Source organism: Carassius auratus, chromosome 3 (genome assembly GCF_003368295.1).
Source record: "Carassius auratus strain Wakin chromosome 3, ASM336829v1, whole genome shotgun sequence".
Classification (NCBI taxonomy): domain Eukaryota; kingdom Metazoa; phylum Chordata; class Actinopteri; order Cypriniformes; family Cyprinidae; genus Carassius; species Carassius auratus.
Window position 1 is genome coordinate 6,947,407 of NC_039245.1, and position 23,766 is coordinate 6,971,172.

Consider the following 23,766-nt stretch of genomic DNA (forward strand, 5'->3'; position numbering starts at 1 on the left):
TTCCATGTGATGTCCAGCATTGCATTTCAATTACGAACAACACATTTGACACCAAATTTCTCTTCTTCGAATTGAAATTGTAAATAATTGTTCTAGTTGTGTTAATGTTGAAAGCTGTTGTGTGAACAAGTTGGTTGGTTATCTTGCTTGGTTCTTGTGGCACTAGAACTGATTTATGACTTCCTAAGGAATTCGTCTCGTGTTTCAATACACACAGCTTTGATATTTGATAGACTCTTTAATTTGTCTGGTTCGACTCATTTCTGTTACATTACATATATTCCAAATAATAACTGAAGGCAGTAACAATCTACATTTTATATATATATATATATATATATATATATATATATATATATATAGTCACGGGGTGAAGAATCACTCAACAAGAGGTGCGTGAATTAAATGCCCCGGAGGGTGGATTTATTGATAAGTGTAGGGTGCCTGATGAAGTGTCCTGATCTGCTATCTGGTGGCTGGTGCTTCCAGTGTGCTCTCAATGCTCTTCGGTGCCAAACTTGAAAGGGGGTGTCCTGACATGCTCCAAAGAGTGTGGGCCGTCGGTCACTTGCTGCTTCCTGCAAAGAAATGAGAGAGGGATTAGACCAGCGTTGCATTCGGTTCAAGATGGTCTTCTGAGTGCAGCATGTGCTCCTTTTGAGTGTGCTGGCTGATGGGGAGCAGCTGTGACGGATCAGCCGGTGACGAGGATGTGCAGGTGTTTTGTTTTGGTTTCCAGGGCGACGCTGATTCCTCTGGGAGTGTTCATCACAATATATATATATAATGTAAATTGTTATATATATAATTGTTACATTTATATATACAGTATATATATATTTTATATAAATATTATAACTTATATTTAGCTTCTTTCTTTTTTATATAGTTTAAATTAGATTTATTTTAAATTAATATAATAATAATGAAAAAATGTTGTTTACTTGGGGTGCATCTAAATCAGCTCCCTAGCTCCCGAGCTCATGAATCAGTATTTCAGTCACTGGTAAGTTCCCTGGCTCACTGCACACTGGGACAGTAATTACTCAGTCATTTGCGGTGACATGACTACCTACAATCTCAACGGACAACATTGTAGAACGTCACCACTGTAATTAATAAACAGGCAGGACCAAACTCTTTTTGATATTATTTTTATTCTCTTTAAAACACATTGTTCTTAAAAACATTTCAGTCGAATATTAATTTTAAAAATTACCTAGATATGATCACTACCTATCTAGCGATGTGTGCTTATGCTGAAATAAACTTTTTAAAAGAACAGTTTGTATTTTCAAATCTTCTGTCCCGAATCCTTATATTTATTTATTTATTTTTTTAGAACTTTTAGAAGTTTTATTTTAGAACTTACAAGAATAGGGAAATGAGACAGCCTACAAGAACAGGGAAATTAGAACTGGTTATACCTCCTACAAAAAAATTATAAATAATAATAATTGTAATAAAAACAGTGAACTAACACTATGGGTTGGCACACATCAAGAACACGTTACACATCAAGAAAAAAAGAAAAGAAAAGCACAAGATTAAAATTACTCCTATCTTTTATTTTTCATTTTAAATTGTCATAATGTTTAAAACATTTGCCACTTTAAAATGTATTATAATAAGAGATAAAACAAGTCAAATTCAGCAAGAAAAAGGGGAGAAGACAAAGGAGATTTTTGCTTATTAATAATTGATAACTGAATAATCAGTGCTTCTTTTGCTAGTTCCAAAACGTAAATTGAAAGCTGGTAAAGGAGAGCTTTGTTGCAGGAGAAACTGTGGACAAAACACAATTTCCATATTGCTGATGAAAATTGGATGAGGAAATGGGTAACTTGTCATGCAGGAAATTATATTTCAGTAAGAAAGAGGTCACCAAGTTTGTTAAATATAGGCTACTATTGAAAAAAAGAAAAGAAAAAAAGAAACCTTGATACTGGTTGCACAAGGCATCTTTTCAGCCGATTTACTCTAAATGTGTTTACAATATCTGCTAGTTCTAAACAATTAAGGTCACTTTTGCTTCTGGAATTAGAAAGCAATTCTACTTTTAATTTGTGAGGTGTATTTTTCCAAATGAAATCCAAAAATATTTTATTCATTTCCTTAATAGATTTAAAGTTATCAGACAAGGAAAGAGCAGGGTATGCAAAGTGAGATAGCCCTTCCACCTTAGATAAAATAACTTTACTGTATAAAGAAAGAACTCTCTGAAGCCAGGTGTTGTGCTTAGTTTTTGTTATATTATCAGAAAGATTTAAATGATGTCTACTGATTGAATACCCAAATATTTTACACTTTATTTTTTTAATTGGAAAACCTCCTAAGAATATATCATCCACATCATTAACTGACATAATTTCACATTTCAAAATATGAAGTTTTCGGTCAGAAGCACATGAAAGTTGTTCATCCAATTCGTGAGCCTTAGGTAACTGTTTTTTTTATCCTCCAAGAACAACATGGTGTCATCTGCTAAGTGTTTGTCACAGGGTCTGAGTTGTGTTCCCTGGGTTTCCACTAGGTGTCCTCCTTTCCCACGGTGTCTGTCACCTTACCAACTTCCTGTTCCCTTATTTGGTCACCTTCCTCCTTGTTTGAGTTAATTGATGATTCCCCACCTGTCTCTTGTGTTATACTAACCCATAGTCTGCTCTTGCCGTCTGTTCTTGTTTTGTTTTCATGTTTATTGGATATTCTGGTTTTGACCCTGCCTGGACTGTTTACCCTTTTGGATTGCCCCTCAATAAACATCTTACCTGCACTTGGATCTCTCCTTGTTTCCTGTATCACCGAACGTGACAGAAGGACTCTGTCACAAACGAGATCCAGCGGTATGTCGGTTGATGCTTCTTCCCCAGCCACCGAGCGGGAGGGAAGCAATCGGTTTGAGGGAACCCGCCTGGTCGAGTTTCGCGGGACCAGGGGAGGTCGCCGAGGAGGAGGTGGGCGAGAGGAAGCTCAGCATCTCTCTTCACCATGGCCCCCCTTCGACTCGGGGCTCATGTGGGAGGGACCAGAGCCACCGTCTCACCATGGCAGATGGAGAAAGCCAGCGCCACTGCCCATGATGGCCGCAGGTCCAGCGCCACAGCACAAGATGGCCGCCAACCCAGCGCCGCTGCGGTTCATGGCCACCAACCCCACACCACGAGGCAAGATGGAAGCCAGCCTCACACCACAGTACAGGATGGCCGCCAGCTCAGCGCCACGAGGCAACATGGCCGCCAACCCAGTACCACGAAGCAAGACGGCCGCCAGCCCAGCGCCACAGCACAAGATGGCCATCAACCCAGTGCCACGAGGCATTATGGACGCCAGCACAAGGCCACAGCACAAGGTGGTCACCAGTCCAGCGCCACGGTGCAAGATGGCTGCCAGTTCAGCGCCAACGCCCAAGATGGCCGCTGACACATTTCTCGATTACTTCGATATGCTGTCAAATATGCACGCCCTGGAGGGCTTCCGCCTTGACCACACGGCTGTGGTGGTCTTCTGCTCCGCCCTGGGGGACTCCGGCCTCAACCACAGGGGTGTGGTGGTTTTTCTGCTCCGCCCTGGGAGGCTTCCGCCCGGACCACACGGTAGTGGTGGTCTTCTGCTCCCCCTGGGGGACTCCGGCATCGACCACAAGGACGTGGTGGTCATCTGCTCCGCCCTGGGGGACTCCGACGTCGACCACAAGGATGTGGTGGTCTTCGGCTCCGCCCTGGGGGACTCTGGCATCGACCACGAGGACATGGTGGTCTTCTGCTCCGCCCTGGGGGGCTTCCGCTCTGACCACACGGTTGTGGTGGTCTTCTGCTCCACCCTGGGGGACTCCAGTCTCCACCACACGGACGTGGTGGTCTTCTGCTCCGCTCTGGGGGGGGCTTCATGTTGTTGTTTGTTTTTTGTTTTGTGTGTTCACTCCTGTCCCTGTTTCCCTCTGTTAGTCTGGCCCTCCGTCCCTCCCCCTGAACCTCCTCTGGTCCTCCTCCCTCCTGGTCTCCCTGTTTTGTGTTTACATTCTGGTGCCTGCTCCCTATGTTTTTCTTTTCTGGCCCTCCGTCCCTCCCCCTGAGCCTCCACCTGTCCGCCTCCCTCCTGGTCTCTGTTTTGTGTCTGACGTGGAGCGTCTGGGAGCCGCTCCGTAGAGGGGGGGGGGGGGTACTGTCACAGTGTCTGAGTTGTGTTCCCTGGGTTTCCACTAGTTGTCCTCCTTTCCCACGGTGTCTGTCACCTTATCAACTTCCTGTTCCCTTATTTGGTCACCTTCCTCCTTGTTTGAGTTAATTGATGATTCCCCACCTGTCTCCAGTTCCCTCATCACCGTCTGTGTATTTATACCCGGTCTGTCTGAGTATGTGTCACGGAGTCCTTGTCTTATGTGTAATACTAACCCATAGTCTGCTCTTGCCGTCTGTTTTTTGTTTTGTTTTCATGTTTATTAGATATTCTGGTTTTGACCCTGCCTGGACTGTTTACCCTTTTGGATTGCCCCTCAATAAACATCTTACCTGCACTTGGATCTCTCCTTGTTTCCTTTATCACCGAACGTGACACTGTCCCTATCAAATATTGAAATTCTTTTCAGATTTTCATCTTGGTTCATCTTAAGGCAAAGTAACTCTGTAGCCAAAAGAAATAAAAATTAGGAGATTTGACACCCCTATCTGACACCATGATACATGTTAAACCTCATAGACGTGTCCAAGTTAATGATCACTGAGCTGCTGAGCTGTTAATACCTCTATGAAACATGGTTACAGTATCTATACATGCTTTACTGTATCCAAATAGTTCCAGAGTAAGAAAAAAGGAAGAAAGGAGACCATGAGGTCTTTTTTTTTAAATTGATGTCAATGAAGGAAAGGCTTCATCCGTTCCAATAAAAAGCTTTTTAGAGGGAACAGCTTATCACTAAAATAATCTACAGCCTATTGCATAATCTTCAACATGTTTAACACTAAACAATAGTTTTGGATTTAACTATTTTTAGAGTTTACACTGAAGAAAAAAATGCTGTTTTATAAGAGATTTCACTGACATTTTGCAACAGATGGGACTCATCTTTTGGCACTTCTTATGCGTTTTCTATGGTATCCATAATTGGCTAATCAGTGTCGCACAACTCTGATTTAAAATTAAATGATGTCAAGGCTAATAATGTGTAATGTAATGTGATTGGTTATTAATTACACATGATCCAAGTTGACTGATACACTTTCTTCAAAAGTAGCTAATACAGACTCATATCTCCCAATAGTCAGACAATAGTCTTGTTCGAACTCATGCGGTGCCGCAAAGATCAAAAGCAATGCATTCTGGTTAGAAAATAGAAAAGGATCCATTCATCACTCTACCCAACACTACCTGCTCCTCTGCTTGTGTCTAAACCCATCTGTCTGTTACTCCTCAGCCTCCCGAGTGATCTGTAACAGTGTTAATAACCTGAAAATAAAGTGTAATTGTTTAAAAGTAACACTTAAATACACATTAATAATATTTAATAACACATTTGCTGTTGAAGGAGTGGATGCCGATTTGCCATATCCTTCATACTGATATTAATTATTTTATTACATGATTTCTTGTTTGACTATTAATCAAGTTATAGCAAGAGTGAAATGTGTAACCTTATGTGTGCTGTATTTCTTTTCCTCAAGATTAATGTCCACATATTATGTGTGTGTATCCAACCGTAATGATAAGACACTCGCCAGTGCTAGAAAGCCTTGAATTTTAGATAAGTTCTCTGTGTACGTGTGTTAGTATCTGTCTGTACAGGGAGAAGCTCAGACAGTCCCAGGACAAACAATCAAACAATCAAATCAGAATTTTGTTGACTCATGTATTGACGCAATTAGTATCCTCTGTCAGGGTATAACTGTCGTTGATTTTGTATTGTACTGGGGGCGGCCTGCGAACTCCTTCGAGAGTGTTGAAGCTGACTTCTGCTGATGAAATTGCAAACTATTTTCTTAAAGTAAAATTATTATTATTAATTGAACTCATCTCTGAGTCCTGGTCTTCATTGCGACATATCTGGTCCTTGGGTTTTAACTGTAAATTCCCCTACACTGTTTATAAAGATTTTCATGCAAAATCATTGTAAAATCAATTGCAATTCAATTCTTCAGGTACAAAAAAGGTAAAAATCACATGCCCCTGCCATGAATGACACTACTTAAAGCACAAACCCTGCGTCTCAATGTTCATACTATCCATCCTAAATGGTATGTGAGATTAAAATAAGTGTGTCCTAAAGCATAGTATGTTTAAAAGAATATGCCAGACATCCCCAAATGGTATTTCAGATATATTTTTGAAGTGTGGGATCCCTGCACATTCTGATGGCTAATATTACCAACAATACATTGTGCTTTGATTAATGATTCCGTTCAAAACTACAAACATAGCGGAAGTACGCGACCAATGGTGAAGTAGAGAGGTTTAGATAAATCAGGGCCACAGATGTTTTGAGGGGCAGTAGCCCAAACCACAAAAGGTGCACTAGGTGGGTGCTTGTTAATACAAATTATCCAGTTGTTATAAATAATTAAAATAGAGGACAGTACACTCTGTAATAATTTCAACCTTTCTTGTAGATTTTTTGAGAGTGGGGTTAATGGCCAACAAACTCTCTGTTTAGCCTGTTTTTAGTAAGGCTACAACTTTAGTGTTCAACATATTGTTTCAGAAATGCAAATAATTAAAAACTGAAATTTTAACTCCATTTGGTTGGTTTTATGTTGTTAAAGTTAACTTTAAGAAAATAAATATGACTGTACAAGGAAATTATTAAATAAATATTTTAATTATGCCAATTATTTATTACACATGATTTTGAATCAGATTTGGTCAGATTGTCATTTAACATCAAGATGGGGCATCTTACCCACTGACTCGACTTGGGTCAACTTAACCCTAACCCAGCTAGGGCAAACGGGGCACACAGCAATATTTTTATTTTATTTATTTTTGTAACTCTTTGTCATAGACACATGCTGATCATTTAAAATGATAGGAAACCTCTTGAAAGCACTTTAGAAACTTTCATTGTACTGGAGTCATTTTCCCTTATCATGAGGACCACAAAAAATGGCAAATCTTACCCCACTCTCCCTATTAGACATTTAATTTAAAAAATTTTACTGCATAAAATCTATATCATATGCTAATAAACAACTCATTTAGAACTCTTTTTTTTTTTTTTTTTTTTTACTATTTATAGGTCTACTATTAATAAGGTTTTAAGAAAATATTATAAATATGTTATAGATTACCAGTATCAAGAGATGTGATTAAAATGGGAAATACAGTTAACTGCAAGAATTAAAGGGTGAAAAACTGTTAAATATTCTATATAATAATCTGGCTGGAGCTTTGAATTCATATTTGCAATGTTGAAATATCTTGAGCAGTCTCCCATATCATACATGCAGTTCATTTGTAATGGTATTTTATTATTTTGAGTGCATTTAATATATTGTACTTTCAAAACAGCATTGGGTTTGCAAAAGCTGTTTTTTAAGCCTGTGTTTTTATTGAATTTGCACAGATTTGACCAGCAGGCGTCACCAGCGTGTGGTGTTTCGAGCACTTTGTTCAATTCGATTCGCTTGGTTCAATTGATTTGAAGTGGTTCGTTTCTCCCAGTCCCATCACTCAGAGACAGAGAAAATGCACTTGGAGAATACATAGGAAAACACGGATAAAATGACCTTGAATACATTGAAAAATCGTTGCTGGAACTTGGAATACCATAATCTTACTCAAATGAGACCAGACATTAGACTAGAGGTGCGTGCTTAATGGGTACATAACATAACACAGTTTCACCTAATCTCATGTTAATCTTGAGTACCTATAGAATAGTACTGCATCCTTCATACATCCAAAAAGTCTTTAGTTTTATCATATTTATAAAAGAAAAATGCTTTCCGATTCTTTCTGGAAAAAGCCGAGCTCCTGGATGTGTGTCGTGAACGGAGCTATAGTACTGATGTTTTGATGTTTCCATTAACATATATTCACTTACATGTTAAGCTAAAACATACCAAAATATAATTTGAAAGTGAACTATCCCTTTAAATATAGTATTTTTATATTTAACGCCAGTTTATCAGTACGTCTGAAAGTATATTCAGTCGTTGACAGAGGTCAACTAATTCTAAGCACATAGAGACTCTTTCACCTAGATATCACACTATAGAGACTCTGTCTGTTCCCCAAACTAGAAAATACAAAAAAACGCCAAACCAAGTTAAGATTAACAATTTAATTGAGGTTCAACAAATAAAAAGCAGATGCAATATGGATAAACAAATGATAAAGCTTGGATTCCAGTTCTTTTATTTAACCAGGTTAAAACATATGGAGATTAAAATCTCTTTTACAAGAGTGACCTGGCCAAGAATAAACCTTGGCTTATTGAATATCAGATCCCTTTCTACGAAAACACTTTTTGTAAATATATGATCACTGATCATAATACAGATGTGCTCTGTTTGACAGAAACCTGGCTAAAACCTGATGATTACATTATTTTAAATGAGTCCACCCCCCAAGATTACTGTTATAAACATGAGCCGGGTCTAAAATGCAAAGGGGGAGGTGTTGCTTCAATTTATAACAACGTTTTCAGGATTTCTCAGAGGGCAGGCTTCAAGTATAACTTGTTTGAAGTAATGGTGCTTCATATAACATTATCCAGAGAAACAAATGTTAATGATAAATCCCCTGTTATGTTTGTACTGGCTACTGTATACAGGCCACCAGGGCACCATACAGACTTAATTAAAGAGTTTGGTGTTTTTACATCCGAGTTAGTTCTGGCTGCAGATAAAGTTTTAATAGTTGGTGATTTTAATATCCATGTTGATAATGAAAAAGATGCATTGGGATCAGCATTTATAGACATTCTGAACTCTATTGGGTTTAGACAACACGTTTCAGGACCTACTCATTGTCGAAATCATACTCTAGATTTAATACTGTCACATGGAATTGATGTTGATAGTGTTGAAATTATGCAGCCAAGTGATGATATCTCAGATCATTATTTAGTTTTGTGCAAACTTCATATAGCCGAAATTGTAAATTCTACTTCTTGTTACAAGTATCGAAGAACCATCACTTCTACCACAAAAGACTGCTTTTTAAGTTATCTTCCAAATTCTGTATGTATCCAAATTCTATAGCATATCCAAAACCTCAGAACAACTTGATGATGTAACAGAAACTATGGACTCTCTCTTTTCTAGCACTTTAAATACAGTTGCTCCTTTACGCTTAAGGAAGGTTAAGGAAAACAGTTTGACACCATGGTATAATGAGCGTACTCGCACCCTAAAGAGAGCAGCCTGAAAAATGGAGCACAGCTGGAGGAAAGCAAAACTAGAGGCATTTCATATTGCTTGGCAGGAAAGTAACCTATCCTACAGAAAAGCATTAAAAACTGCTAGATCCGATTACTTTTCTTCTCTTTTAGAAGAAAACAAACATAAACCCAGGTATTTATTCAATACAGTGGCTAAATTAATGAAAAATAAAGGCTCAACAAGTGTTCAAATTTCCAAACACCACAGCAGTTATGACTTTATGAACTACTTTACTTCTAAAATCGATACTATTAGAGAGAAAATTGCAACCATTCAGCCGTCAGCTACAGTATCGCATCAGACAGTGCACTATAGACCCCCTGAGGAACAGTTCCACTCATTCTCTACTACAGGAGAGGAAGAATTGTATAAACTTGCTAAATCCTCTAAACCAACAACATGTATGTTAGACCCTATACCATCTAAGCTCCTAAAAGAGGTGCTTCCAGAAGTCATAGATCCTCTTCTGACTATTATAAATTCCTCATTGTCATTAGGATATGTCTTCAAAACCTTCAAACTGGCTGTTATTAGGCCTCTCATCAAAAAACCACAACTTGACCCCAAAGAACTAGTTAATTATAGACCGATCTCGAATCTCCCTTTTCTGTCCAAGATACTAGAAAAGGTGGTATCCTCACCATTATATTCCTTCTTAGAGAAAAATGGTATATGTGAGGATTTCCAGTCAGGATTTAGACCGTATCATAGTACTGAGACTGCTCTCCTTAGAGTTACAAATGATCTGCTCTTATCATCTGATCGTGGGTGTATCTTTCTGTTAGTTTTATTGGATCTTTGTGCTGCGTTTTTTAAAAAATTGACCAAAACATTCTTTTTGTATATATTTTTCCATTTCAAAAATATATCTAAATTATATGCTAAATATGCTCTCAATGTCAAATGCAGAAATGTTAATCCATGCATTTATGACCTCAAGGTTACATTATTGTAATGCTTTATTGGGTGGTTGTTCTGCACGCTTAGTAATGTCACGGTTGGTAAACCGTGATCTCGGGTTGTTTTCACTTTGTGGTGAATTCTGTGTGTTCTGCGTCTGCACTGATTAGTTGTGGGCGTCTCCGTTAATTGTATCAGCAACAGCTGCCACTCATTACTCATCTCCTATATAATGGCTTGTCTCACGTCTTGTGTTTGTGAGATCGTTGTTTCATGTCGTTGTGTTACCCCCGTCTGGCTTCTGTGTTAGTTTGCGTTTTGGATGTCTGTGTTTTCCCTAGAACCTCATCCACTCTCCGCACGATCACTCAGCCACGGACACTTACCTTCGGCTCTGTTCCCCGCAGTTCCTGTGCCACTCTCTCCTGCTGCCTCACGCCGTCAAGACCCGGACTCCTCACCTACACTCCACTACCAGCTGGATTTCTCACCTTCCACCGTCTCCCTGGAGTGTTATCGCCTCATCGTCTTTGTGTGTCTTTGTATCATTCTCATTATCTCATTAAATCCTGTTAACTCGCATTTGTTTCCGGACTGTCTTTTCACCAGCCGTCACAAGTAAACAAACTACAGCTAGTCCAAAATGCAGCAGCAAGAGTTCTTACTAGAACCAGGAATCATGACTATATTAGCCCGGTCCTGTCAACACTTTTTTAGGCTGCATTAATTAGGTAAACATCATAAAAAGAATGGCATCTACGCTAATATTTGTCTGTTTCTCTCTTATTCTTAGGTCACCGTAGCCACCAGATCCAGTCTGTATACAGATCAGAGGGTCACTGCAGTCACCCGGATCCAGTATGTATCCAGACCAGATGCTGGATCAGCACCTAGAAAGGACCTCTACATCCCTGAAAGACAACGGAGACCAGGACAACTAGAGCCCCAGATATAGATCCCCTTGAAAAGACCTTGTCTCAGAGGATCACCAGGACAAGACCACAGGAAACGGATGATTCTTCTCCACAATCTGACTTTGCTGCAGCCTGGAATTTAACTACTGGTTTCGTCTGGTCAGAGGAGAACTGGCCCCCCAACTGAGCCTGGTTTCTCCCAAGGTTTTTTTCTCAATTCTGTCACCGATTGAGTTCCGGTTCCTTACCGCTGTCACCTCTGGCTTGCTTAGTTGGGGTCACTTCATCTACAGCGATATCATTGACTTGATTGCAAATAAATGCACAGACACTATTTAACTGAACAGAGATGCCATCACTGAATTCAATGATGAACTGCCTTTAACTATCATTTTTCATTATTAACACTGTTTTCCTAATGAATGTTGTTCAGTTGCTATGACGCAATGTATTTTGTTTAAAGTGCCAAAGAAATAAAGGTTGCTTGACTTGACTATATTTTTTCGCTTATTGGTGATTCCATAGGCTCTCTCTCTCATTCACCTGCATAGTTTAAAATGGCAAATAGTTATGCTATGACAAGAATATAGAGTCTTTCTCTTACTCCACCCATGCACGATTACATCATCGATATGTATCGTTGATCTCATGTGCTGACAATATGACGATGCAACAATGACCATATCGCTGATTGATGGCACCTATTTGGGGTACACTGGCACAGGAAATTCGATTTATTTTTCATACGCTTAATTTTCGAATACAATGACTGCACCAAGATTTTCTTACTCGTTATCGGAAGCAGCTCATTGGTTTGCTAAACAATTATTCAAGTAATCCTCATAGTGTCTACCCTTGTAGACAACCAAATTGTTCTTAGTATTGAACTCCCTGTCAGGTGCTGCAAGAGTGCTCCAGGTTGAGCCAACCTTTGCCTTCTCCATTCAACTACCAGCAAAGCTTACTCGTATGACATCACGAGTATTAAACTCCTGTCAGATGCTGCAATAGCTTTCCCGGTTAAGCAATCTTGGCCTTTCCATCTGACTACCAGTGAAGCTTACCCGTTCATGCCACGAATATTGAGCTCCCATATGATTTCGGCAAGAGCCTCCCAGCTACACAACCTTACCTCTCTGTCTTTCATCAATTAGGCTACCTGTTCGATGCAGTGAGTATAGAGCTCCCATCAGACGTCTGGTCACCTGGCTAGACAACTGACTTCTTCTTCTCCAATCCAACCATACTAGTCCATCTTCGAATACTTCCTCCTTAGAAATTCTCAGCCGCAATTCTCCCACGAACCTCTATTTTTGGACAGCGACAAAAAAATATCCTTTCAGTCGGTGAGATGTAGGATGTAGGTGAGAGCCTCCCGGTTGACAACCTTACCTTTTCCATCTTTGGCCAGCGAGGCTTCCCGATCGATGCCTGGAGCTAAGCTCCTATTGGATGTCGGTGAGAGCCTCATGGCTAGACAACCTTACCTTTTCCATCCTCGGCCAGCAAGGCTTACCCGTTCGATGCGCGTTTTCCCATCGGACGCAGGCGAGAGCCTCCTGGCCAGACAACCATTACCCTTCCATGATGTTTAGGTCGCCAAACCGATCTAACCAATATGCAAGCCATCCGATGCTGCAAGAATCAAACACACAAACAAACCCACCTTCCATCCTTCGGTCGTCGAGGCTTACCCATCTTATGCCTCTGAGTAGCGAACTCCCATAAGATGTTGACGAGAGTCTCATGGCCACGCAATCTTACCTTTTCCATTCTATGGCCTGCAAAGCTTACCCAGTCAATTCAGCGAACAGAAAGTGGCCACTTAATTTTACCTCTTCCATATCGCATCTGGAGAGGCTTACCCGTCCGATGCACGTGCTCCCTTCGGAAGCCGGCAAGAGCTTCCCGGTGGGACAACCTCTACCTTTCCATTCTACGGTTGGCGAGACTTACCAATTCGATGCGTGTGCTCCTTTCGGACATCGGTAAGAGTCTCCCAGCCAGACAACCTTTACCTTTCCATTATACGGTTGACAAGACTTACCCTTTCGATACATGTGCTCCCTTCGGACATTGGTAAGAGTCTCCCGGCCACGCAACCTACCTTTCCATTTGACAGTAGGTGAGGCTTAACCATCTGACACCATGAGTCTCGACCTCACACCAAATCCTGCCTAAAACCCTCTCAGCTATCCTCACATCTTTTAACCCCATCTGGCGAGGCTTACCCATTCGATGTTCTGAGTAAGACACCCCACCGGATGCCGCAAGAGGCCTCCCAGTCGGGTTTTCCTTTTCACTCTCCATCTGGTGAGGCTTACCCATCTGATGCATGCGCTCCCTTCAGATGTCTGGCGAGATTTCTCCCGGTCGGGTTTCTATACTTGCTTGCTGCAAGCGAGTCATATCCATCTGATGCGGTGAGTCAGGATCTCCCTTCGGATGTCACCAGAGTCCTCCTTGTCGGTCAGCCCAAAGCTTTTTATCTGCCAAACTGAGAGGACCCAGACGTCCGTTGTCCTGAGTCTCAAATCTCCAGAGGGCCCTCTTGGTCAGCCATAGGCCCTTTGCCCACTGAATAGCAGGGGCTATCAGCCAGTAGGGCCTGTACACCAACACCATGACCTATTCCAGTCGAGGCAACTCGGGCCCTCCCGGTCAGGCTATACAACCACACTGCTCCTCCTCATTGGCCGGTAGGGCTCACCTTTCCAACGCCACGAGCTCCCGTTGAGTCTATTTATAAAATGAACTCGAAGTGAGGAGATGGGGTGGAGGAGGGATGCTGATAAACTGTCAATGGATAGAGGTAAGTCGGCGATACTTATACTATGGTATTGATTACTTGATTGTGGGCCACCTGTGTTGAATAGTATAAGTATCTGACGGGCTTCTCCCAAATCTTGTTAATAAAACATCATTTCACGAGTTCACGCTTGCATATAAGCTGTCCAGGGAAGGGCACCAAGCTCGGGAATGGCCTGAACCTAGAGTACCCCCCAAAAAGCAAATGGACAAGAGGACAGCCGCCAGATAAAGAACGCCCCCCAAAATAGCATTGAGTACTGGCGGGGGCTGATTTTATCTTTTTGAGAATTCATCTCATTAGCAGGCCAGAAGAGCCTACGTACTCTGGCGGGAGCGACTTAGTCATTTGAAGGGTCGGCCCTACCAGCTGCAGGTACTGGACTATGTGGTGGGGGGACCAGAATCTATTTTCGATGCTTCAAAAAATTCTAACTGACCCTCTGATATCACATGGACTACTTTGAAGATGTTTTTCTTACCTTTCTGGACATGGACAGTATACCGTACACACATTTTCAATGGAGGAACAGAAAGCTCTCTGACTAAATCTAAAATATCTTAAACTGTGTTCCGAAGATGAATGGAGGTCTTACAGGTATGGAACGACATGAGGGTGAGTTATTAATGACATCATTTTAATATTCTGGTGAACTAACCCTTTAACGTATGATGTAAAGTTCACTTAATTTACAAGTATACTTGCAGTATAAAACTGCTGAACAAGTAGTTTACTGAGACTATACTTCAAAGTGTACTATACATTCTTAAAGTATTTAATTAGTAAACTATTAGTATACCTATAATTCGATGATTCAGTGATGTAATCAGCGCCGCCGCTCCCACCACGCGCATCACGCACTGTGCGTAGGGCACCAAGTGCTGAGGGGGCACCAAAAATAGCCTAATGATTTTTTTTTTTAATGCCGGTATTATTTCATTAGCCTATAGAAATATTAGCCACATTTTAGCCATGTATATGTAACAAAAAAGGGGGAACAAGAAAGATATTTAATAAGATAATAAGATATTTAATAATATATCTAATAATTGCTATAGTCTAGTCTAGATAGTTTGTTAAGTGTGGATTTAGAGACTCCGGCTAGAAGGGCGTTACAGTAATCTATCCTAGAGATGACAAAGGAATTCATCAGCTTTTCAGCTACTGAGAAATTTAGCATAGGACGTAATCTAGCTATATTTCTGAGGTGAAAAAAGGATGATTTAACTGTACTCTGGACAAAAGAATCAAATGAAAGCCTGGTATCAAAAATAACTCCAAGATTCCTCACTTTAGCTTGAGTAGCCAAGACAGAGCCATCAATAGTCAAAGATAAGGAACCAGCTTTTGAAATTTGATGACGGGAACCAATAAGCATAACTTCAGTTTTACCACTATTCAGACACAAAAAAAGAACAAGAGGCTTTAACCTTGACCTTGACATTTAAGTTGGGCATTCTGATACAGTTCCCTTCCCACACATACACCCAAATAAATTATAACAATGACGCTCAATCACATCTTGAAATTACCATGAAACTAAGTTGACACTGACCACTGAGAAGCATTCTGCTCCAGTCGTGCTTGCAAATCAGTCTCTGTCTGATCAGCTAGACCTTTCATCATCAGACCCAGGCTTGAATTTATAAGGTAAAACTGATACCATCTTTTCTCTCTATACATTCTCTCCGGAGCTGTCAGTCAGTTATAGAAATGGGCGTTTCGTTTCCGACACACTTTGTATGCAATAGACCAATAACAAAGGACTGGGCCATCTGACCATTCAGAGCAGAGTAGACTCATGGAAATGAGGGGTTTAGAGAGACCAAATCTTAGAACTGCTTTATACGAATCATTTGAAAATCATTGAGAAATGTGGTGAAATTAAATGTATATTATGAGTAAACTAAAGTGTTTTTTGACCTTGCATGCATAACTTTTTGTAGGAGACTACCAAAACAATATTAGGAACCTTACAAATAGCATGAAGGTGGCACCAGAATGTAAGTTGGTGTGGCTTAATGGTTACAGATCTGAGCCACTAACTTAAAAGTAGACTGACCTGAACTGACAATACAGCTCTGCTAAACATAAAAAATGGAATAAGGCTGTACTAATGATCTGTATTGGCCAGTGTGGTGTGTCTTCATATACACGCATTTAACCACAAGTTTCAGAAACCTTAAAATGTGTGAACAATGTGAATATGTCTAAGTGCAGCAGCAAGCACATTTAGAGCACACGTTCTCAAAGAGATTTCAAACATTTGAAAAGACAACTTGTGTTTGCTTTTGTAAAGAACAGAATAAGCTGACATTGAATTACATATTTGCAAAGTCTAGTGAAAACTGACTAGCATGTTAAAGTGCACATTAGTTGGCAGAATGCTGAAAGGCTGAACTAAAAACAAGTGCTTATATTTATTATAGAAATATTTAGTATAGAAGGTAGTGGGTATTTCACAGATCTCAGTGGTTACTGAGGTTAGCTCCTACTTGAACATAAATAAATAATGAGCTATTTCTTCTGATTTACTCTATGAGAAGTTGAAGTGTTTAGTAAGACGGGGCGGTAGCAGTAAAATGAGGAACTAGTAGTTCTGTTCACACAGAGCTAGTTTCTGTCTGACTCAGAGAACATGTGAAGAGCAACAGAGATGCACATCACGGATATCGATCAATGAAAGAACAGAAATGATGATATCACTGCTTGACTTCACACTTGGTAAACAGTTTTTAAATTGATACCATTTCATTTATTATTATATTAAATGATATACACTGTTTTAAATCATTAAATAAATATTAATATAAATTAGAAGGGTTACTGTTCTTTTTACAAATACGTGAACTCTCTATATCATCAGAAGCAGTAGTGTCCTGCATAAAAAGCAGTTTTAATTGCAAACAAATTCACTTTATATTGTCCAAGAAAATGTAAGACAGCAAACAAAAACAAACAAAAAAATACTTGCTTAATACTTCAACATACCAAATTTTTGTGATAAATTCTATTCTGATTTTAAAAATTCCTTATGTTTTCTTTTTGACAGTCATGGTTTTGAATGATTACCTAAATGTTTATACTCAAAAATATTTCTAATACTTTTCTCATTTATACATATATTTTTCTATTTTCTTCAGTTGTTGCCTCTTATTCAGTTTTTTATACTTTATTGGACTCTGACCTTCGCTACAGATGCTGGTCATGTAATTAGAATATCATCAAAAAGTTGATTTATTTCACTAATTCCATTCAAAAAGTGAAACTTTTATATTATATTATATTATAATATATATTATTATATTATTGATAAAGGAATAGTTCACTCAAAATCTGAGCAACTCTGAATTACTTTATTTATTTATTTTCTGTAGACTCCACAAAGAGAAATTAGAAAAGGAAAAATAAAGATTTTCATTATTATATATTTTTTCCATGCAGTTACAATTAAAGTACACTTTTTATGCTTTCAAGCTTAAAAAAAAAAGTTTTCCATACAGCTTATGTGTTGTATTCCAGGTCTTCTGAAACCATAGAGTTTTAATACAGGTGTTGCCTGTATTAAAGCTTTAATCAGGATAAAACCGTACATTAAAAGCTAACAATGCAGCAGCATTTACAAGTAACAACATATCTAAAAGTATGAGACGACAACAAAACAAAAAACAGGCCTATCATTAAAAGCAGTGCTTGCACAGGTGCTGAAACTGATGTGATATTTTTCTGAATGGTTTTATATATATAGTAATGTTATTAGTGTCCTATGTGAACATATTCTGCATTTATTTTCCCCAGGTTTATTTTCTTTGAAAATCATATTTGAATGTGCAGCCACTATAGTTGCCGTTAGGCAAATATGTTGTATTCACCTCTTCAGTGTCAAATTAGAATAGAAGGAGAGCATTTGGCATCTAAGTCAAAATAACTGCTAATTTATTATGCAGAAAAGTTGAAGAACATTCGATGCAAATCCAAAAAAAGGCTGCATCTAACTTATTATCTCTTGAATATGAAAACACAACAAATCTGTTGTCTTAAAATGGTGGATCATAGTTCATGACAAAGTGCAGCCATTAAGTGGCCCCAACAGGGTATTGTATATGAAAAAATTTAATGAATAAAAATATATAGAATGAAGAGAATATTACATCTATATAATAAAAAGGTACCTGAAAGAAAATTACGCATTTAACTGCTTGGTTATCAACATTCTGCAAAATATATTCTTCTGTGCTCAACAAAAGAAAGGAACTAATAGGTTTGCAGCTTGATGATGACAAAATGATGACCCAATTTCCATTTTTGGGTGAACTGTCCCTTACGTAAGTAGTTTTAGTATAAGTATCCTACAGGTAGCCTATAAGGAATACTGCAGTGAAGGTACAAGTAGTACCATAATAAATTTACATAAACATATTTGCATGCTACACTTTGTGATGTAAAAATGTAAAATATGACATTTTTATGAAGAGGCACATATGAATTAGGTCAAATGGATTAACCCTGTGAAAAGTCCTTGATATTCATTCAAATTAATTATATTCTTTTTAAAATATATGCCTTTTAAAATAATTATCATGTGCAGGATACATTTTTATTTAATTTTTTTTATTATTGAACATGCATGTATTTTCATTCTTAGAGGTATGTTAGTTAAATAAAAATAAATAAATAAATAAAAATTGGAATGAAGAAAGTATTTGTAATGATAAAAACTTCCTATTCATCCGGAAGAAGGAGGCGGGAACTGGCGCACAATCAAAATGAAACTTTAATGACAAAAATAAACACAAACCAGCGCACCAGCCCCTCACGGACGACTGGTGTGCACAAAATAAAAAGCAAACATAAAATATTGCCCAGGCCTGGTCCTCTCTCGTCCTTCACTATCATCGCTCCAGTTTTATATCCTTTCATCTCCTCTGTGGGACTCGAGACCGGTGGTGGGGCGCAGGTGTCGCGGATTTCCCAATCACTCTACCGGCCTCGCTCGTTCCCACATCTCTCGGCCCGCCCCACTCCTCACAGTATTACATACATATAATAAAAAAATTTATTACATTAGGTCCACAGTATTCGATGGCTGACTGTAGTAGGTGATTTCATATAATAATATAAATGTAAACTCATTACTTGTCTGAATTTCAACTTTATAATGAAATTATAAGCTACTAGACATAAAATGAATGAGATAAAGGGGCCTCAGTATTTTGCCCCTTATGAGACATTCCACCAGTTTCACAGGCCAGGCATAAGCATGGTCCCAAATTAAATGTAAATCTGATCTGTTTTAACTGAAAGAAACTTGTGCTGATTGATCTTAAAAACATATCAGTGCCTTTGTTTTGTCTCAAGAATCACACCAGTAAGGTTTTTTTGTTGTTGTTGTTGTTGTTGTTTTTTCTAAGCCATGTTAATAAATATTACTTAAATTTCCCAGTTGAAGATTTGACTATGAAACCGGGCTATAATGTCATAAAAGAGTGAAAAAGATCATCTACAGCAGTTGATTCCATGTATTAGCTCATTATCTTTCCATTCTTCCTTTTGTGTGACTGATGGAAGTTTGTAAACTGGTGCTGTCACTTGAAAACTGGAAATCTCCACCCTCATGTCAAAGGCAGACACAGAAGAGGGGCAGCAGAGCTGTGGAAAGATTGATCTCTCATCTCCTCCTTTTACAGATTTATTCCCTATCAAATTAAGGTCTATTGTAAAGTAGAGATGTCATTTAAAGGGTTAAGTTATGTTTTAGGTGAGATATTATGAAAGCAAAAAGCACTAAACAAGACCAATAACCTTGATTTATTAACCTATTAACACAGAATACCCCATTTCCTCATGATATACTTACAAGTGTATAGTTGCTGGTGGGCTTAAATGGGTTAATTATGCCGTTATTTACAATTCAGTCAGAGCACATGCCACTGAGTTGAGGGCCAGGACATTTAGACGCACACTAAAGTCATTTTAGGCAATCACAAAACACTGGGCTCACTACCCAATCAGAGCACATTGCTTATTTCTGAGGGAGGGGCTTCATAAAAGCAGGAAATGACCAGCACATTGAGAGAAGGGAGAGAGAGTTGTGGAATAAAGGTAAATTATCTAGAAAATAATGTTGTTGTTTTTGTTTTTGTTTTTTTACTAAGCATTAACAAAATAATTAATGTTAATGTTAGACTGCACCTCATAAATCAAGCAATCAAGCCTTGAAAAAAAACTGTGAACCACACTTTTAATTTTCTCTATTCAACAGGAACTCAAAACATCAGTCTGGTCAATGGCTTGGATGCCTGCTCTGGAAGAGTTGAGTTATTTTATAATGGCACATGGAAGGCATTGTGTGGTGCATCCTGGGACATTGATGATGCTGCTCTGGTGTGCAGAGAGTTGGGATGTGGAAGAGCTGTTATTGCAGATGGCCAGTCTCTTTTTGGGGTAAGGGGTAATGTCTGGCTAAACGAGATCCACTGTAATGGAGACGAGTCATCCATCACACAGTGCTTAGAAAAGAATGGAAATAATTGTCCTCAGAGTAACGAAGCTGGAGTCATATGTTCAGGTAGGAGGATTTAGTCTTTCCCTAAATCAAAGTGTTCTTTGCAAGTGTGCTGGTGTAGTTCAACAGCACAAGGTTTGAGACTGACTGTCAGTCTGTGTAGGAGTTGTGGGGAACTTCAGTGATTCTTTTGGCAAGTTACAAAATGCCAGTAGGTGACAACAATTGACTGTCTTTAATAGTGATGTGCAGTCATATTTTGAAATGTCAATGAGATTTTTCTGGGCAAATCTCCATTGTTCATTATCAATGTACAGTGATGAATGAAGCACAGCTCACACAGAAATCACTTTCAAACCAAGCTGCTTTCTACTAGTCAAGAGCCCAAATTTGAATGAGCGAAACCTACATGGGGAAATTTGCCCTTGTGCAAAAATCCTCATTGCACAGATTCCGCATAATTTTAGCAACGATAAATGTGATCACACCTTAATTCATGAGCAAATTGAATATTTAATTTAAACGATTAGCTAAAACAAATATATGGAATCATTCAGCAGAAACATTACAGTAGTATGCCATTCTGAAGGTAGGGTGTACTCTTTTTAATGTACTAAAATCTTCCCTCCAGCTTCTTCATTTATTATCATTGGTGTTGTGGTAATAGCTGTACTGCTCATATTGTCTGCACTGCTGATCACTTTCCTGGTGAGGAGGAGACAAAAACAAAAGAAAATCCAAATAAGCTCCCGTTCAAAAGGTGAGAATGATTTCAGTAATGTGCTTTACCTTTAATTTGGTATGCTTGCAAATATCAGTGTTGAAACATCTTACCATCATAGTAAAAAGTTGTTGTTGTTGTTTTTTTCCAATGCACTTTGTATCCCATGGTGCAGTTAATATGCCAGGTGTGCTCCATAATGACCAGAATGAAGAGCCTGCTGTGGATGACTATGAGCTTGTAGATATGGATGATGGTGATCATGATGATGTAAACTCTGACTCTGATCAAGATTACATCAATGTAGATCAAAATGACTCTGAACCAGACTACGTCAATGTGGAAACAGACGATTCAGAACAGGACTACATCAATGTAAATATAACAGAAAACAGAAGTTCACTGGACAGTAACTATGAAGATTTATGAAAGCTATTTGATGAAAATTTTTCACAAAATAAAAGACCCTGTACCTTCTGAATGGATAACAGTACTAAATATCAGACAAGACAAGAGTCCATTGCTACACAAAGTGCCACACAAAAATGGAGCAAGATTTGCTAGGCAAGGAACAAGTAAAGTCTGCAGTGAGTTATTCATTATATCCAATAATCAATGTCCAAGTATAAATTATTATTTGTATATAAAGAGAACAAAGACTCTTTGAACATTACTTTTATTAATTATCTTGAAATATCTGGAATGTAAGTGTGGATTATCTTTTCTTGTAGCAAAGCATCAATTTGTCTATTTGACTGAAAATGGTTAACTAACAAATTAGCAGTTGTTAACAGAGCTTTAGCAAAAAAGTATGTACTTTTATTAAAAGTGATATAGTGTTTTTGACAGCTTCTCAAGATGTGATGTCTAAAGAAGCAACCAATAAGGAAACTCGCTGAGAGAGAAAGCAGTAGCTGTATCCGTTCACAGTGTGTCACAACTACCCACAACCCATCTGTGTGTCTTCTTCTTTCAGTTGCTGTTGTTGTTAGACAACCGCAAATGAGCTACTGTTACTGTGTGATTTCTGCCTTTTATCATTACTGCCCACTGGATGCCTAAATAATTGAAAATAAAATATTTTTAAACAACAGTTTAAACAAAGAGTTTAATATGTTTAAAATTATATATTATTAATATATGTATTCTACACAATTTGCCTCTGAATAAAATTACAACTGCAAATACACTGTAAATCCAGTTTTTATTTCTCTGGGCTCAGGAAATGCTGAATATGTTGCCACTGTTTCACAGTCTCTGCCCTCTGTGTTTCCAAAAGGGCACTTCCTCAAATCTGCTTCACAGTTTACGTATTCTGAGAACAGAGCTAATCTCTGAATGTGTTAAAACACATCCTGCAAAATAACTAAAACTAGGAAATGTCACTGAATGCTACACTTTAACGCCATTTCAGAGTACTGCTTATATGATTTGGTTTCTTTATTCCCTTTTGCAATTTCTATCACATGTAAGCAGTTAGTTTCACTTCTTTGCAGAGATCATTTGAAGTTTTACATACTGTATGTTGTGATTAATTAAATGAAACATAAGCCAAGTCAAGTTGAGCTTTATTGTAATTCTGCTACATGTGTGGACATACAGTGGAATGAAATGTCATGCTTCACAGGACCATGTTGCTGCATAAACACAGACAAACAACAATGAAGTAAAACAGATTTTGACTATAGATTTACATGATGTTTACCTATACATAAACTAAAAAATACAAACTATATGAATGCTTTATATAAATACTGTACCTATACACAACTAACCTAATGACAGATTTAACTATAAATATGTCCACAGAAACAATCTAAAGTGTCAATTTTTCGAAATTGAGATTTGTACATTATCTGAAAAATAATTTTACCAAAAAGTGGTATATTTCAAGTTTATTTAATAAGTATACAAATATCAGTGTTCTAGTAGTAAATTTGTAAGTGTACTGTTTCAGTACTCCTTGGGACTATATTGACCCACTTTCTAGTATATAAAAGTATACTTTTAAGTATACTTTAAGTATAACATTATAGCAAACTTTGAGTACACAACTAGTTGATCTCTATGTTTGTGGTTTGTACTGCAATTATACTTAAAGTGAACTTATAGGTATACTCATAGTTTACTAATTAAATACTTTGTATACTTTGAAGTATAGTCTCAGTAAACTACTAGTTTAGTAGATTTAAACTGCAACTCTTAAGTTTTCTTTAAAGCTACAGGTTGTAGGACCTGCCACTAGAGGGCGCACTATCAAAACAATAACAATCGCGTGGTTTGATGATGCTACGAAGGAGCGTGGAATGATGGGATGTGTTGCCTTCTATCCAACCGCTGACGGCCGGTCAATGCAAAGACGCGATAAGACTACGGATCAGATGCGTCCTCGCGCGGGTCTAGAGATGTGATGCCCCGCATTTGGCGTATATGCCCCATAATACAAATCTTGTTTATAGTTATAATAGCATACGTTTTCTGTAAAGATACGAACTCCGATACAACTCACCTGTCGAGTAAAACACAAGCGGGATCGGCATCTC

The 23,766-nt window shown here is 38.4% G+C and overlaps 1 protein-coding gene across 1 annotated transcript; it reads left to right on the plus strand.

Moving 5' to 3' along the window:
* Positions 1 to 16,629: 16,629 nt before the first annotated feature.
* Positions 16,630 to 22,397, plus strand: LOC113045394 (scavenger receptor cysteine-rich type 1 protein M130-like). Its single transcript, XM_026205772.1, has 4 exons — positions 16,630 to 16,721; positions 20,260 to 20,565; positions 21,134 to 21,262; positions 21,399 to 22,397. Exons 1-4 carry the CDS (start codon positions 16,691 to 16,693, stop codon positions 21,650 to 21,652), a joined length of 720 nt encoding a protein of 239 aa, XP_026061557.1. The 5' UTR covers positions 16,630 to 16,690; the 3' UTR covers positions 21,653 to 22,397.
* Positions 22,398 to 23,766: the final 1,369 nt, after the last annotated feature.

What these genes read in the sequence shown, in the direction of transcription:
- LOC113045394 (XM_026205772.1), top strand. Translation starts at nt 16,691, where the DNA reads ATGATGATATCACTGCTTGACTTCACACTTG. An exon ending in AGCTGGAGTCATATGTTCAG is followed by an intron (nt 20,566 to 21,133) that starts GTAGGAGGATTT and finishes TCTTCCCTCCAG; the next exon opens with CTTCTTCATTTATTATCATT. An exon ending in AATAAGCTCCCGTTCAAAAG is followed by an intron (nt 21,263 to 21,398) that starts GTGAGAATGATT and finishes CCCATGGTGCAG; the next exon opens with TTAATATGCCAGGTGTGCTC.